Genomic DNA, 17,113 nt, shown 5'->3' with positions numbered 1-17,113 from the left:
ATCCTAAAATTTCGTATCAGAAAAGACCCCTAGTAGCGAGGGCAATCCTGAGAAAAAGAACAAAGCTGGAAGTATCATGCTTCCAATTTCAAACTATTGTGCAAAGCAGTGTTAATGAAAACAGTTTCGTACTGGCACAGAAAGAGACACGTTGACCAATGGAACGGAATAGAGAGCCCAGAATTAAATACCAGCATATACAGCCACCACCCAGTAGTGGAAAGGATGGTGTCTTCAACGAACAGTGCTGGGAAGACTGGGGAAACACGTGCCAAACAATGAAATTGGACCCCTGTCTCACACCACTCACAAAGATGAATTCAAAAAGAATCAAAGAAAATCCCTAAGACTTGATACCATAAACTCCTAGAAGAAAATGTAGGCAAGAAGCTCATCAGTATTGGTCATGGCAGTGATTTCTTGGACATGATGCCAAAAGCACAAACAGCAAAAGCAAAAACCAGCAAATGAGACTATATCAAACTCAGAAGCTTCTGCATAGTAAAAGAAACAATTAACAAAATGAAAAACAACCTACAGAATGGGAAAAAAAAAAATGTGCACATACTGGACAAGGGGTTAATATCCCAAACATATATAAAGATCTCATACAACTTAACCAAAAAATTAAGATAATTTTTTGATTAAAAAACTAAACACACTTTCCAGAGAGGACATTAAAATGGCCAAACGGCACATGAAAAGATGCTCAGCATCCCTAATCATCAGGGAAATGCAAATCAAAACCACGAAGAAATTTCATCTCATACCTGTTAGGATGTCTGCAGGTGCTGGTAAGAATGTGGTGAAAAGGTAACCCTTATACTTTGTAGGTAGGAATGTAAATTGGTCCAAGAAATATGGAAAACAATACGGAGGTTCCTCAAAAAATTAGAACTAGTTGATACAATCCAGTCAATCCATTTCCGGGTATACACCCAAAGGAAACAAAAACAGGATTTCAACAGGATGTCTGCACTCCCATGTTTACCGCAGCATTAATTAAAGGAACCAAGATACAGAAACAACCCAAATGCCCATCAACAGATGAATGGTTAAAAAAGATGTAGTACATATACATAATGGAATATTATTCAGCCGTAAGAAAAGAGGAAATCCCGCCATTTGTGACAGGGTGGATGGAGCTTGGGCACAGTATGCTAAGTGAGATAAGTCAGACAGAGAAAGATAGTAGTTGTTGATATCACTTGCTCGTGGAATCTGAAAAAGTCAAACCTGGGGCTCCTGGGTGGCTCAGTCAGTTAAGCGTCCACCTCTTGGTTTCAGCTCAGGTCATGATCTCACAGTTCATGGGTTCGAGCCCTGCGTTGGGCTCTGAGCTGACAGTGTGGAGCCTGCTGACAATTCTCTCTCTCCCTCTCTCTCTGCCCCTCCCCCCAACTCTCTCCCTGTCTCTCTCAAAATAAATAAACTTTTTTTTAAGGCTTTTTTAAAAAGCCCATAAAAAAACAGTAAAATGGTGGTTACCAGGGCAAGGGGAGGGATAAGATTGATGGTATTTAAGGATGCAAACTTATTATAACAAGTAATAAATAAGCCATAGAGTTCTAAGGTACAGTATAAGGAGTATAGACAGTAATGCTGTACTATAACTATGTAATGTGAAAGTATCATTACAAGGGCAGTCATAGGACAGCGTATAAATGTATCAAAGTAAGACACTGTACACCTCAGACTTACACAATGTTACGTGTCATTTCTCGTCAGTAAAAACAAAAAGCTGGACAGGTCTCAGATTGTCAGGCCGTGGGGCAGTGGAGTTCGGCCTTTGTTCTGGGGGTCAGACCAGTAGCAGAGAATAGAGTTGGTTGGAGTGGAGGAGGAGGGCAGGCGGAATGACTAGGTCTCTGTGACGCCTTAAATCCAGGTGGAAATGAAAATGGGTAAAGACTGGATAGGGAATGTTGTAGAAAGAGAATCAGGTGCAGCAACTGAGTGGCAGTGAGAGACAAAGGAACGGGAAGAGTCAAAGTTACTTTGTTTTTAGAACCTTGCGATTGATAGGTGTAACTTGATAAAGTGAAAACTCCGTTATTTCAAAACAGTTTCAAAAGAAAACTAGCACTGAGGGAATTACATCTTTACCTGTGTAATTAATATGAAACCGTAAATTTTAAAGTTGAGAGGTATCAGAAAAACACCAGGAAAACATAAAATACATCAACAGGCATGTGTTACTTCAGATGATGTTCTCCCAAGTTGTCAGGGAGTAAAGTAAATGAGTTGTTTGCACGGACTGCATCGATAAGAGTTGTACCAAGTATCTTAAAACTTTATTCTTCTTCTCTTCACCCTGTGAAATGTCTCTAGGTGTATATGCTTGGATTGGCATTAATTTTGTCCTTGGACGATTCGAGCATATTGAAGATGGTAAGTATCATGTTTCCAACTAATGTGTCTGACTGGAAATGATGGCTGGTCCATCTAATCCAAAGGATAGAAAAGGAGCGAAGGTTTGTGACACAACTGAGTGTGTAGGAGCAGAGAGGGGAACTAACGTTTCACACCATTACCTTGACTTCAGGTGGGAGGAGTGGATTGCATTTGCCTAGTTAGGCTTGAAAGTACCATGAAAACAAGGGGACTCTTCACGGGGTCTCAGTGCTCTGGATTTGTTCTGTTCCAATGGCTGTTTTTGTTCTTTGCAGATGAGGAGGCAGTTGTGGAGGTTAACATTCCTGGCAGTGAAAGCAGGGAAGCCATTCTCCGTAAAAGGACAGCCGGTATTCTCGACATGGGAGGCGTGTCGACCCAGATAGCATACGAAGTTCCCAAAACTGTAAGCTTTGCCTCCTCACAGCAGGTTATTATCTGTCAAATTTTCTTCTGTTTGCTTTGGTTTTCCTTTAACATGTCTCCATCCATTTTTGTTTTGTTTCCTGAGTCTGAACACACCCTTACTATGCTTGCTGAGGTCCCACCTTCCCGACCCAGGAGAAAGGAGTCAGGAAGAAGCCAAGCAAACCTCCGTTTGTGTTTGTTCATTGAAGTCGGCTGGTTTGTTTTCTGAACTTCACAGTTTTTGTTTGGTATAAATGTCAGTTACATGCTTGAATTTTTGTTTGTATTTTCTCTTCAATCACTTCTTTTCTCAACAGATATTGTAAAACTTAATGTAATGGCATCATATTTCTTAAGTTATAGTTGGGGAACGTGCTGCTTTTCTTTTTTTTTTTTTTTATAAGGCTCAGACAGCTTTTGACTTTTCTGGAAAGGACTGAGGTTTGAATGCACTGCTTGCACATTTCTGAACAGGGTTCCTCTGTTTCTCTCCATGCCCTTCGTGGCTTTCAGTCACTGCCTGTAGTTCCCCAGTAGGCTGGGCAGCCTTGTATAGTGAGCACCAGAAAGGTTTCTACGTGTGTTCCTGAATTGCTACATGTCTTTGCGATTCTGTTTCCACTCAGCTATAAATTTCCACCAAAGCCTGGTTTCCTGCACTATGACTTTCCTGTCATATAGTGTAGTGGTTTAAAAAGGCTGCAGCTAGACAAGTCTAGGCTCCCTCGTCAGGCTGGCCTCACTAGTTGTGTGACCTGATGCACATCACTTAAGTTCTTTGAACTTGGTTCTTCATCTGTAAATGTGAATGCAAGTACCTCTCACGGGGGCTTATTATAAAGCTGAAATGCTCTAGTGCAGATAGTATATCTAATGTACTGCCAGGCACCCAATGTTCACTCACTAAATGTTATTGGTATATTTATTAAGCTCTTAAGAAAAATGCTTTCTAAATTCAAGTATTACAATTTGTGTTTCCTACTTCTCATCCAGGAATGCCTCTAGAAACTATTGCACTCTGTTAAAAGTCATGTTTTCCTCCTCAAGATAAAGCAAAAACAAAACAAAAACAAATAACATAGCAGGTTTGGAAAAAATACTGAAAAATCAGGGCTAAAAGTTTTCTGTGTATGCATCACCCAAAAAAACCCATTGTTATCATTTTGTATTTCTTTTTATTCATTTTTTTCCTCTTTATAGTTTTTTAAAATACAGTTGTTGTAATATTGCTGTTTATACAATTTTGCATCGCTTATTTAATAGGGCATATGCATGTTCCTCCATAAAATATTACCATAATTGACGAAACCCCCTTGAGGTTGTAGATTTAGATAACACCCAGTTTTTTTCTCGCACAGAATCGCTGAAGTCATATTTGTGTCTAAAGACTTTTCAACGGTTAGAATTATTCCTAAAGCATAGGCTTCCATAAGTAGGTTTTCTAGATTGGGGGATGTGAACTACATCGCTCACATCCCTTTACAGAAAGTAACGGTATCACAGATGTGCAGCATATCTGGAATTTCCTAAGTCAGAATTGTCATATTGAATTCAGAGGGATGCTTAGAAGGGTCCTTGGGAAACGCAGAAGCAGAATTTTTTTGCTGCTTTTAGATGAGAATCTTTATAGATCCTTCTTTTTCACAGGAGGTAATTGTTATGGTATTGCCTAAAATATTAAAGTTTTTTATCCTTGCATCTGCAGGAAGAAGTCGCTAAGAACTTGTTGGCTGAATTTAACTTGGGATGTGATGTTCACCAAACTGAGCATGTGTACCGGGTCTACGTGGCCACATTTCTTGGGTTTGGTGGCAATGCTGCTCGACAGAGATACGAAGACCGAATATTTGCCAACACAGTTCAAAAGAACAGGTAAAGCACCTTCTGCTTCTCAGCGTTCACTTTCAGATCTCGGTCTCTGCTTGTAGAGCACCTCTCCAGGCAAAGCTGGGAGACCTCAAGCAGCAGAAGTGTGTCCACGCCATCAGCTTTCGACCCCCCTGCTAGCTGAGAAATAATTGAAGGGGCACTGGGGTCCTGCCTTCAGCCCCGAATCCACACCCCCCTGGATTAGAAATTTCACTATTAACATAGTAGGAGTTTTGAGCCCTGGGTAGTGTATTTCACATTGCAGAGTCCCTGGGAAACTCAGTACCTGGGCTACTGCAGATGTCCTGGGGGCCAGCGGTATGTGACGATAAAATTGTCATTGATGATGGACGGGAATTATGTGTTGTTCTGGTGGTGTTCTGGAAAACCAGCCTGTGCAGTTATTTAGTGGATAAAACCATAGGGCAGGAAGGTATTCAAGAGCAAGAAATGATCCAGAAGTCTAAGTTAGTGGTTTTAAACATTTTTAGCAGGGAAACTTTTAAAAATGAGTTTATGAAGAATTCTGGTATCGAAGAAATATAAAACAAAAGCAATGCTTTATCAGTTTAAATTTATTTTATCAGTTTAAGTATATAGCAGTTATTTATTTGAAATCAGTTCATAAGAAGAGCAAAGCTGTGTGGATGAATAAAAATATCTGAAATCTGGGGTTATATAAAATATCCTATTAATTACTGTTTTGTTTTCTTTGTTTTGATGAGCAATTTTGAGGGAAAAAAAATCCTAATTTATACAGATAAATGGTAGTGTATAGTTAGTTCCTTGATCAATTTAATCTTAATAAGCCTGGGGAGGCCTGAACTTGAAGAATGACCAAGTCAGAGCCATTCAGTACCACACTTTCCAGAAATTCACATGTGTGAATAGGAAGAACAATAAAAACTTCTTCTCCAGACATTAATTGAATGGTGTTAGTTAAGACATGGGTAGTCCCAGGGCACCTGGTGGCTCAGTCAGTTAAGTGCCTGACTCTTTGTTTCGGCTCAGGTCATGATCTCACGGCTTTGTGGGCTCCAGTCCCACATCGGGCCCTGTGATGACCGTGCAGAGCCTGCTTGGGATTCTCTCTCCCCCTCTCTCTCTGCCCCCTCCCCGACTCACACTGTCTCTGTCTCAAAAATAAATAAACTTTAAAAAAAAGAGAGATAGGTAGTCGCATAATTTCTTTTTAAGCGTGGTGTATTATACGGTACATTGTGGCATAATTATTTTCTATAATAAATAGTCCTAAAATAGAAATATTTTATAAGTGATGTTTGAATTAGAACTTTGGAATTTTTTTTAATGTTCGTTTATTTTTGAGAGAGAACATGACCGGAGAAGGCCAGAAAGAGGGAAATAGAGGATCCGAAGCAGGCTCTGTGCAGTGAACACAGAGCCTGAATGCAGGGCTTGAACTCACGAACCATGAGATCATGACCTGAGCGGAAATCAAGAGTTGGCCGCTTCACTGAGGGCCACCCAGGCGCCTTGTGAATTAGAACTTTGGAGAAACACCTTCTGCAATGTTAATTTTTACTAATTGATTTTAATGTCAAGAAACTTGTATAACAGACAATTCAGTGGTACTTCTTAATTTAGATATAGGGCAACTAAAAACAGTAATTTGACGAGTCTTGGACTTTGATAATAATTATAAATGTTAGTCATCACTTTTTACATATGAATTGAGCCTTGAAACGCATCGCTATTTCTCTATTAGTAGCCATTGAGTTTTAAAAACGAAACATTTTTATTTAATGGCGAAGACCTTAACTTACTACATTCAAGTCCATCTTGAGTTGCCCTGAGTTTAGGAATAACCAACCTGTCAGTTGAGTGGCAGTCTCCAAAGACGTACACAGCCTTTTCGGCCCATGTGACATCACGGCATCAAACACTAACAGGTCCAGTTGTTGTAAGCTGTTTTTTGCTCCTCGCTTGCTTAATGGTGACGAGCAGTGAGTACACATAATGGGATGACAGATGCAGGGAAATTTCACTGGGAAGTCGTGAGCACAGCGCATTCCGGTAGACAGTTAAGATTTCTTTTCCATGGGAATTCTCAGAGCCTGTAGTACAGTGGACACTCTCTTATCTACAGCAATTGGGATCAATAGTTGATTTTTAAAAATCAGTTAAAACCTGGGCTCCTGGGTGGCTCAGTCAGTCAAGCGTCGGACTTTGGCTCAGGTCATGGTCTCGCAGTTAGTGAGTTTAAGCTCCTCATCGGGCTATGTGCTGACAGCCTGGAGCCTGCTTTGGATTCTGTGTCTCCCTCTCTCTCTGGCCCTCCCCTGAGCGTGCGCGCGCGCTCTCTCTCTCTCTCTCAAAAATGAATAAACTTAAAAAAAAATCAGTTAAAACAGAGGATCAAAAATCGAATCAAACCACAAGCATCTTAATTTATGTGTTCGTTTGCCAGTCTTTTGCTCTGGACTAAGGTCTTTTCTTAGGCTACACCCGTCATCTCTCTGGCATGCACCACACCTCATCTCAGTGTCATTTTGGCTTTTTTAAAGATTACCAGGGGCTTAACAGACATTTGTAAAGGAATTTGATTTTTAAAGTTCTAGATTTTTCCCACATTTTCCCAGTGTTTTTAAACCATGCTAATACTGAACTTGACAGCAGTTTTCGAGCAACTTGCCTTTATTGTGTTTTTCTAAGGCATCTAATGTGGCTTGCACGGGCCCAGTTACTTCTGTCTGTAGTCACTTTTCATCTCTGTATGATTACACCGGCAAGCTCTAGTGGCAGAAGAGGGTTGGAAGCGACACAGCTGGTGGGCATTCAGCTGCAGTGAACTTTAGACCGAGAGGAGTTCCGGAACCGCAGGCACACGGGCCGAGAGTGCAGGCCGTGTGCCAGGGTACAGAAAGCTCTGGTAATCTGACCAGGTAGCTGTTTCACTGGACCCTGTTACAGTGTCTGCGTAGGTATCTGCTGTATGCACGTGTGGATGGGTGGTGAACCAACCTCCTCCAGGAGGGAGCTCGAGAACCTGTTTCCCTGACCTCGTTATCCCGGAACCCTTTCGTGTTCCCCCAGGACACCCTGCAGGGCTCACGTTCCACACAGCATGTCTTGAGAAACGCTGGCTTGCAGCCGCTGCTTGAAAACACGGTTTTCTGTCAGTCTCAAATCAAGTTTCTCTTTGTCCCGTAGGCTCCTGGGGAAGCAGACTGGTATGGCTCCTGACACCCCATACCTGGACCCTTGCTTACCCCTGGACATTAAGGACGAAATCCAGCAAAATGGGCAGACCATGTACCTCCGGGGAACAGGAGACTTTGACCTGTGCCGAGAGACCATCCAGCCTTTCATGAATAAAACAAACGAGACGCAGACCTCCCTCAACGGGGTCTACCAGCCTCCCATTCACTTCCAGAACAGCGAATTCTATGGCTTTTCGGAGTTCTACTACTGCACTGAGGATGTGTTACGAATGGGGGGGGACTACAACGCTGCTACTTTTACTAAAGCCGCAAAGGTAACCTTCAAAGAAACCCTCTTCTCCTGCATGCTTTTGAGAGATGGTGTAGACACTGGCAGCCTGTGTCCCCCCTTCACGTTTGGAGGCCCAGCCCAAGAGCAGGGGAAGGTGGAGGATGGAAGGCTGTAGTGCAACCTGTTGGGGATCCTGTTCCTTGGCTGAGCGAAAGAGGTAGTCCCGACAGGAGTCACAGATCCGCGGGGAGCCACCTGCTGCCCACCACTCCGGGCACTGCTCTGATGGCCAGTGGCTTCCGGGTGACAGACTTGCATATTACTCTGTAGTAATGCCACTGGTATCAGGCCATACTCCTGCAGCCTTCCTGTCGCTTAGCTGCCGGGACCCCTGTTCTCTTGTTGGCCGCTGCCCAGGGTTCCCTACCTTCATACCCCCTAAACCTTGGTGATACTGGACTTCCACCCTTGGAAGGGTGTGGACCCTCAGGCTCTTAGCTGGTCTCTTCCATGCTCATGGTTCGCAACTACTGCCCACCAAGAAGAGGCTCCAGCCTCCATGCCCGGTGCCTCTTAGATTTCGTGACCCAAAGCAAGCCGGTTTCACCATTTTCTCCCCGTGCCCTTCATCCTGTGATGTTGTCTCAGTTAATGGCATCCCTGACCATCTGGTCACCTCTCAAAACTCAGGAGTTCCAGACTTCTCCCTACCATTCATTCCTCCCTCGCTGCACATCCCCCATAATCAGTCATCAGGCATGTTATTTTACCTGTATTCATTTCTCAAAGCCCTCCCTGCTTTCTGTCCTGCTCTCTCCGCCCTAGCGGGGCCTGCGTCTGTCACCTGCCCTACTACAGGAGCCTCCCCGCTGGCCTTCCTGCGTCTGGTCTCCCTCTGTCATTCATCAGTCACACCGCTCCCAGAGACAGACCTGTCTAAAGCACAAGTCTCCTCTCTATTTATTGTCTTCATCGGCTTCCTTTTATACCAGGATAAATCACAAATGCCTTAGCGTGCCTTCTTCCCGGGGCCTCCTCTCCCGACCTCTCATGACCTACTCCAATCATAGCTACTCGTTGCCCTTGGATCCAAGCTACTTCCCATCTTGTCTTCATTCACGCTGTTTCCTCTGCCCTAAATGTCTGTCCTTACCTCTCACCCCAGACTGAGTGTTGTTCTGTGTTCCCTGGGGCAGTTTCACCATCTCTCAGAGCCTCAGTTTCTTCCTCCTTGAAATAGATGTTGCAATCATAGCCATGCCAAGGAGTGATCTTAAGTATTGCACTCAGAAAAGGCCCTTAGTGCTCAGTAGATCTTAGTTATTAATATTATTACAGGGGCACCTGGCCGGCTCGGTTGGTTAAGTGTCCGACTTTGGGTTTCGCCTCAAATCATGACCTGTTTGTGAGTTCGAGCTCCGAGTCGGGCCCCTCGCTGACAGTGCAGAGCCTGCCTGGGATTCTCCCTCCCTCTGTCTCTGCTCCTCCTGCGGCCACATGCCCGTGTGCTCTCTCTCTCTCTCTCTCTCAAAGCAAAAATCTTTAAAAATACATAATATTACAAATAACTTCAGGAAAAGATGGCACTTCTCTCCCTTCACCTAAAGACAAAGCCTTCTGTAATCAGCTTGGTGTTCCCCGAGCCTTGCACTGTGTCACTTCAGACACAGGCGGCCACTCTGAACCAGCTCAGGTACCACTTCACTCTTCCAGAAGCTTACGCCAGTCGCAGGCAGTCACAGAGGAGGAAACTAAGCAGTTTCGAAGAGGCTGGTTGTGGGCAGGGAAGTTTTCTGTAACAATAACTTTGGCAGAATTTTAAGACAGAACAACCATGGTCTTTGCTGATCAGTAAGCATTTGCTGGGTTCACGTTACACATAGAGGTGAAGCTTGTGTTGCCTAATTGGAAGGATATGGTTGTTTATGAATATGAATTTGGTAAACCCTTTTTAAAATGAAGAACCTGTTCACTTACCGGTGATTTATTTGGGGTGAAATTTCTTCCAGGATTATTGTGCAACAAAGTGGTCGATCCTGCGGGAACGCTTTGACCGAGGACTGTATGCCTCCCACGCCGACCTCCACAGGCTAAAGTAAGCAGTGGGTGGCCGTCCCCAGGCGGTTTTAAGAAACTGTGCACGAGTGTTGGCCCCTGGCTTGCCACACCCAGGCCCCAGTCTACTTTTGCATCCTCATCGGTCACTGTTTCCCCTCACCTACCCTGGGCTCCTTTCAGACAGGACAACAGCTACTTGTGTCCAAACATGTCTTACGGTGTTTTGTTCACTTTTGCTGTTCCTTCCACCTAGAGTTCCCCTGTCCGTCCCTTGCTTGTTGAAGTCCTGCCCAGACCTCAGAGTCAGGTCAGCGCTATATCACGTCTTCCTCTGCCCCTTCAAGCAGACGCCACCCACCTCAGTCTCCAGAGCGCGCATTATGTCTCCCCAGTGGCATTTATCAAATTCTGCCTTATTTCTTAGTAACTTGGTGCTTTTCAAAAATCCTGTCATTATAAGTCATTTAAGTGCATTGGCTGTCTTATTACTAACTTAGCCCAGCACTTTGCAAAAAGTAAGTCTCTAATAAGGATTTCAGATCACAAAATAACAGAGCTGAAAAGGACCCTCTGCCTTCTCGTTTTATAATAAACTGAGGTCCAAAGAAGTTGGCACTTTATCAGTGTAAATGATCGCCTGAGGTAAAAATATGTCATGGCCACGTATTAAATCCTACCGAGACCGCATTTCGTGAGCTCATTGATTTTGACAGGTGAATTATTTTGGGTTGTGGACAAGGGGACAAACCAAGTAAATCAACCGGAAAGGCGCACATGGGTGGTCCGGCTGCTCAATGCAGGCCTAGGGAAGCCTTTGCATCCGCGTTGGTCACAGGGAAAGGCCGTTTCGGCGTCTGGTTCATTTTGACAAGCAAATGAATTCCACTTACGTTTGTGCTTGGTGTTCGTAGGTATCAGTGCTTCAAGTCTGCCTGGATGTTTGAGGTGTTCCATAGGGGCTTTTCGTTTCCTGTCAACTACAAAAACTTAAAGACAGCCTTACAAGTTTACGATAAGGAGGTTCAGTGGACCCTCGGAGCAATCCTTTACAGGACCCGGTTTTTACCGTTAAGGTACGGCTCTGAATTTGGTGACGAGAATCAAACAGAAGATGCTTTTCTGTGGTTATGATCAGCGCGGCAGCTGTGGTTTGAGGGCGTTTGGGGTAAGCGCTGGCTGTGGGCAGGACTGTGGTCAGTGAACTTTGACTTTGGTCTTCCCCCCAGTGCATCCTTCCCACCCCACCCATCCCGTCAGATGCAGCACGAAACTGTTTGATTTTTCCCAAGTGTCTTTCCCTGGCCCCTGCACGGAAGGGTTAGTTCTGGGGTTCTTCACCTTTGTGGCTTTGGACTCCTTCTCAAAATACTGTTTTTAATGTATGAAGTCAATAACAGGTTACAGAGGAAACCACAGTATTGAAATATAGACATCAAATATATTTCTCAAATTTATCAAATATTTACAGAAAACGTATTGGCGACATAGTGATACGTGTTCTTTTTTGTTAAAACGTGAAATAACAAATCCAGGAGCAGAACTAGTGCTTCCTGTAATTTCAGTACAGTGATGTCAGTGATGTGTGTCGACGTCTGGAGGCACCTGCCAGCCCCCACCACGCCACGTGACGGCGGCCTGTGAGCTGCCCCATGGTCAAAGCCACAAGCAGTGCCGACGCTCCCGTAGCTTGCGGTCTGCACTCGTGGTTGGTGGCAATGCCGGTCGGAATCGGGAAAATAAAGGTGGACGTTTTCCCCGTTCGCGTTCGCAGACCTGGCTGTCAGCTGGCCCCGCATAACAACCCTGGTGCACTCACAAATGAGGAGTTCGTTTTCGGGGGATTTTTTTTATCCCCTTCACTTAATTGAGCATGTCCCAGCAATCTGTTTAGCTGGGCTAACCGCAAAGAAGTGTGAGTCGTGGCTGTTACTGCTCCCAGACAGGTGGTCTGATTCCACATTGGCGTCCAGCTCGTAGTGAAACCCTCACAGTTCTTTTAAAGTTCTCTGATTTTTGACCCAAGTTACAGTGATGGTAGCTGCACGCACGTTCACGTGGTATCCTGTTAATAATTACAGCCACCCTCTGTTAGGCCAGGCGGCTTCCGTTACAGAGGGAAAGAAACTGAGCCCCGGAGACCGGGATGGCAGTATTTGTCTCCGAGCGGAGCCCTAAATCCGGTTCCTCCGATAGGGCACGTGCCCCGTGCGCTGTCACATCGCGTTCCTGGCCTGATTCGCCCTCTTTGTTCTGTGTCCCGCTGCCCAGGGATATCCAGCAGGAGACCTTCCGGGCCAGTCACGCTCACTGGAGGGGCTTCTCCTTTGTCTACAATCACTACCTGTTCTCGGGCTGCTTCCTGGTGGTCCTGCTCTCCATCCTTCTCTACCTGCTGCGGCTGCGGCGCATTCACAGGCGGACGCTGCGTGGCGCTTCGACCACCACCCTCTGGCTGGAGGAAGGCCTGCCGTCCCAGAAGATGGCCGCGTGAACTTAGGGACGGGAGTTCGAGAGCCCAGGAAGACTTTCTGAAGGAAAAGCCATTTTTGCCTCAGGGTTTCTCCTCCTTATTCTCTTTCGGCTTTGTTTTTCCTTTCCCTTTTTTGTTCCTTGCAACAAAAACAAACTCCACTGTCGTAAGCTCTGCCTGTCCAGAAAGTGTTGCGGTTAGCCGTTCTGAATACAGGTTTAAGTGGAGGAAAAAGGGAAAATGACTTTGTTTTTGCTGCATAGGATACCGACGAAGATTTTTGGCTTTTCTCTGAGGGATGTTAAATTTTAAACAGCTGCACTTTGCCTCTGGAGGGAATGGCAAAGCCGTTTGCCATCAGTGGTGGTGGCACTGACGAGTGTCGCGTTCTCAAAACCAGAACCCGCCCGGCGGAAATCGCAGTCCTCTTTTTGTCCGTCTCAAAAGCTCTAAGCTGAAGAGGGTGGTGTGTAGTTTTCACTTACTGTTCAGGTCTGTCACTACATGTTTTGTTTGTGGGCTGAAAAACTCAAAGCCATTTATACCCAAGACGGAGAAAGGCAGGCACCAGGAGGTAACTGTTTTTAAAACTGATAGTCCTGGAAGATGTGAAATAACGACTAGAGCAGTGCACACGTGTGTGTGAGAGAGTGTTTTGTGTGTGTGTGTGTGAAAAAGTGAGAGAATGCGTGTGTGAGAGAAAGTATGAGAGAATGTGTGTGTGTGTGTGTGAGAGAGAGAAAGAATGTGAGAGAGAATGTGTGTGTGTAACAGAATGTGTGTGTGAGAAAGTGTGCGTATGAGAAAGTGTGGGAGAGAAGCGTGTGTGTGTAGGAGGAAGAGTGTGTGTGAGAGAGAGGGAATGTGGGTGCATGAGAGAGCAATGCTAAGGGTAGAGGATGAGAGAATGCAGTGCTCTTTCTTTTGAAAGCACACACACTTCAAAATTTATTGTTTCATTTCTTTTTATGTAGAAAAATCCCCATTACCGTTCATGCATTGTCTTTCCTCACCACGGGTAATGACTTGCTCAGTCGCACCTTTCAGCAGCCTTAGAACATTATGTCTTTGACTTGGAAAATCCCTCAAGTTTCACCGCTTTCGACATCATTGGAACTGGAGCTCGTGCCTGCTGACAGGCACGTCCGCATTTCTTAGTGGTACGTTTTTCCGGGCTTAATTGTGCTCTAGTTTCCTCCAACTTCGAGTTGGTGTTCCCCTCCTTAATTAAAAATGGTCTCAGTGGTTTTATTTTGGAGGCCCCCATGCTTACAGGTTCTCTTTATTACGGCCATGATTGAGGCCATGGTTGTTAATACCACTGTAAATCCGGACGAAGAGAAGGGTCTGACTTCAACAAGAAATAAACTCACATTTTGAGAAAACGGGTTCGACATTTTAAACAAAGACCTAAAGAGGACAGCTGGATTGGTGTATGTGAGATCGGTTGTTTTACACCTATTCATTTTGTTTAGAAGCTTTGGGAATTCTCATACCTAGTTTTTTTAGGTGAAGTTCTTTTTATGAGTGTGTGTGTATGTGTGTGTGTGTGTGTGCGTGCTGTTTCTTAGAACAGTGAAATTCGGTTGGTTGGTAGCAAATGTTTATTTTGAGAACCATCAGCTGCTTCTTCAGACTTCGTTGATTAGAGAAAGGATTCAGATCCTGGAGCCCTTATTTAACTTAGATTTTTATCTTGTTTATTATTTAAAACATGGCATACTGTATCTTGATGACTTGAAAAGATTACAAATGTATAAAAGAAACGCAAATTCTCTTACTCTGCTCTTCACAGTGAATATTCTAACAGTGAAAAAGTTATCGGTAGAATACTTGTCTCTGAGATCTACGGAAGGTTGGAGGAGCGGCGTCCTGGTACAGCCTCTGATGTGTGTGGGGTCTTGTTTCAGAGAGGACGGAGGTAAATGGCCCTGTGAAAGGTCCAGCTTCAGAAACGCTGGTCTCCAGCTATTCAAGTGCTCGGTCCCTGGTAAATGCTGTTCCTTATCAAGACCCAGCCACCGATGAGCAGTGTTTTAGATACCCCGGGAGCAGAGTGAGCTGGTGTGCTCGTCCTTGAATCCTCTGACGGGGTTTGTCCTGTAGACTGCGGGTGGCATTAGCGGCGAAGAGGGAGTGTGTTTACGCGTTAGCTTTTCTGCTGCCCACCATTGGGAGTAGTAAGTGACCTGAGAATGAAACTTTTCAAATGCCTGGAGTATGTGATTTTTGCCTTTAAAATCAAGGCAAGGATTAGCCAGCATAGGCCCAGATTTAAATGGGCCTTAGTTCAGACTTCCCACCATAGATTGCCACTTTTTAAACAAAGGGTGCCAGTGTGGTCCAGCTCGGTACCATTTGGGGGCAGAATCGAGACAGCCAGTTCTGCTTTACACCTAGCCTAGGGATCCCTCCGCAAGGACCTACCTCAGTCTTCGAAAGAAATCCCAAACCAGGGTTCCAAGGCCCAAACAACCTTATACTTTACATAGTTAAGTGCCCATGTTCCCCTCCCAAAGAACTCCCAGGACTAGGGCTTGGCCAACTATTGGCCACAGGGAAAATCTAGAAGACCTTTGAGCTGAGAATGGTTTTTCAATTTTTAAAAGGTTGTTAAAAGAAAAAAAAAGGGGGAAGAATATGTGACAGTGTATGTGACCTGTCGAGCCTAAAATACTTACTAAATGTCCCTTTATGGACAGATGTCCCTTAAAGATGTTCACCGACCCCTGCGCGAACGACCCCATTCAAGAAGGCATACGCACCACATTCTCTTAGTTCATGAGGCTAGTTGCTGTGTATGGGCACAAAAAGAGCTGGGCAAGAGCTGACCAGTTTTCAATCCTGAAGTATTTGTGTGTGTACCAGAATTCCACTTCTTGCCTTTCCCTCTAGATTATTTTCAAGGTCAGTTTTCCAGTAAGCCAGCAAACATGCGTCCCCCCATGGGCTGAGAAGGTGCTGTTCAGGAAGGAGGGCTTGCTGAGTTACGTGGAGAGGCCTGCATTCTCCAGAGGATCTCACGTGGGTCTTTCTGATGCAAGGGGGGCCGGGCTGAGAGGCAAGCACGGGAGGAGCTTATTAATCCAGGAGAGGAGTTCATAGCAATTAAGGGCTGGCCAAGAAGGCAGGGAACTCAGAATACTTGGAATAGAAAGCAAAAGAAATGGCGCCAGTGGGGTTTTCTGGCAGCCTCGTGGAAGAAAACGCCGTGTCGAGCCTTGCTGGGAGTGCCGCTACGGGAGACGCTCTCCTGTCGTCACACTGTGCACTGCTGCTTTCCAGACCTCCGAGGACGCTCCCCGAGATCTGGCAGTCCATTGGAGGACATCACAGTAACAGTACAAACATACCCCTTTGTAACCAGTGCTGCTTGCATATTTTCACCCTCAACTGCTGGCCTTGGCGCTCCCCAGCCTGGGGGGGGGGGGGGGGGGCGGGGGTAAGCTGGAGAGGCTGCGTGTGGCTGTGCCTGGCCCCCCTGGACGGCTGGGAGGGTCACTTGTTCACACCTGTGCACTCAGGTTGGCAACCTCTTAGATGGACAGATATTTAAAGTTTAAACATCAGGCCTGCATAGAATAGTTTTCCTTAGAAGAAGCATGCATCAAGAAGCTTGGAAAGGCAAATGTGTTTTCTAAGCTTTAAAAAAAAAAAACATCGGCTTTAGGGTTTTGTGTGATTATGTGCAATGCAGCAAAACTACCGACACGTAAATTATTTAGCTATTTACTTCTACTTGAGTGTTTTCTTTTTTGTGGTACTGCTTTTCCGGTTCAGTAATGAATGATGTGCCCCACCAAGGAAAATTCTTTGTTCTGTCACTGAGGTGATATTTTACAGTTAGGAATTACAAAAACTAAGGGAGATCTTTAAATGGTTTTTTTTTAATTTCAGTGATGTTTTCCATTCAGGATAAGGGTAATGGCCTTTGGGGTGCTGTGGGCTCCGATGAGTTTCCATATTTGGCAGCCTCGTGTTGCCACGCTCGCACACAGAAGGGTGTGGAGAGCCAGTAAAATGAAAGCTCATCCGCTGGCCCACAGACCCTCTGTGAGCTTGCTTGCTTATGACCGAAGTAGGTTTTCCTCTGGTGTTTGAATCTTGTCACCTGTCAGAATGCTTAGTTGAACTGGAGTCTCAATTCGGTACAATAAATGGTCTGAGTCTGACTGCACACCCTGCATTTGCTGTATTCACATGCATACAGTGAAGCACACTCAGTCTGTGTTCTGGAGGGAGGGGTCTGCGTGTCCAGCAGCTCACAAGCCAAATATTTCACAAGGAGAAATATTTACCAAGGTGTAATAGCAACCCGTGTGTCAATAGCAAAGGCCATTCGGTGCCAACTGTTAATAAGGTTATCATTTTAAGATATCAACTATAGGGGCGCCTGGGTGGCTCCCTTGGTTAGGTGTCCCAACTCTTGATCTCCGCTCAGGTCTTGATCTCCGGGTTGTG

At 45.1% G+C, this 17,113-nt stretch overlaps 1 protein-coding gene across 5 annotated transcripts in view; it reads left to right on the top strand.

The window, feature by feature from the left end:
- ENTPD4 (ectonucleoside triphosphate diphosphohydrolase 4) overlaps nucleotides 1–16,829 on the top strand; it is a 36,795-nt gene extending 19,966 nt beyond the window's left edge. For 2 of the 5 annotated variants that reach the window (XM_060653253.3, XM_060653255.3), the window contains 8 exons: nucleotides 2,332–2,391; nucleotides 2,670–2,824; nucleotides 4,508–4,674; nucleotides 7,843–8,167; nucleotides 10,134–10,219; nucleotides 10,436–10,489; nucleotides 11,094–11,255; nucleotides 12,451–16,829. In XM_060653253.3, the coding sequence (XP_060509236.3) occupies nucleotides 2,332–2,391; nucleotides 2,670–2,824; nucleotides 4,508–4,674; nucleotides 7,843–8,167; nucleotides 10,134–10,219; nucleotides 10,436–10,489; nucleotides 11,094–11,255; nucleotides 12,451–12,673 (1,232 nt within the window). In that variant the 3' untranslated portion in view covers nucleotides 12,674–16,829. The remainder of the gene's footprint in view (nucleotides 1–2,331; nucleotides 2,392–2,669; nucleotides 2,825–4,507; nucleotides 4,675–7,842; nucleotides 8,168–10,133; nucleotides 10,220–10,435; nucleotides 10,490–11,093; nucleotides 11,256–12,450) is intronic. The other 3 variants (XM_060653256.3, XM_060653258.3, XM_060653257.3) reach the window with 3 other exon arrangements.
- Nucleotides 16,830–17,113: the final 284 nt, after the last annotated feature.

Source organism: Panthera onca, chromosome B1 (assembly GCF_046562875.1).
Source record: "Panthera onca isolate mPanOnc1 chromosome B1, mPanOnc1 haplotype 2, whole genome shotgun sequence".
Taxonomy (NCBI): domain Eukaryota; kingdom Metazoa; phylum Chordata; class Mammalia; order Carnivora; family Felidae; genus Panthera; species Panthera onca.
Note: the sequence above shows the minus strand (reverse complement) of the source record. Positions and strands in the feature narration are given on the sequence as shown.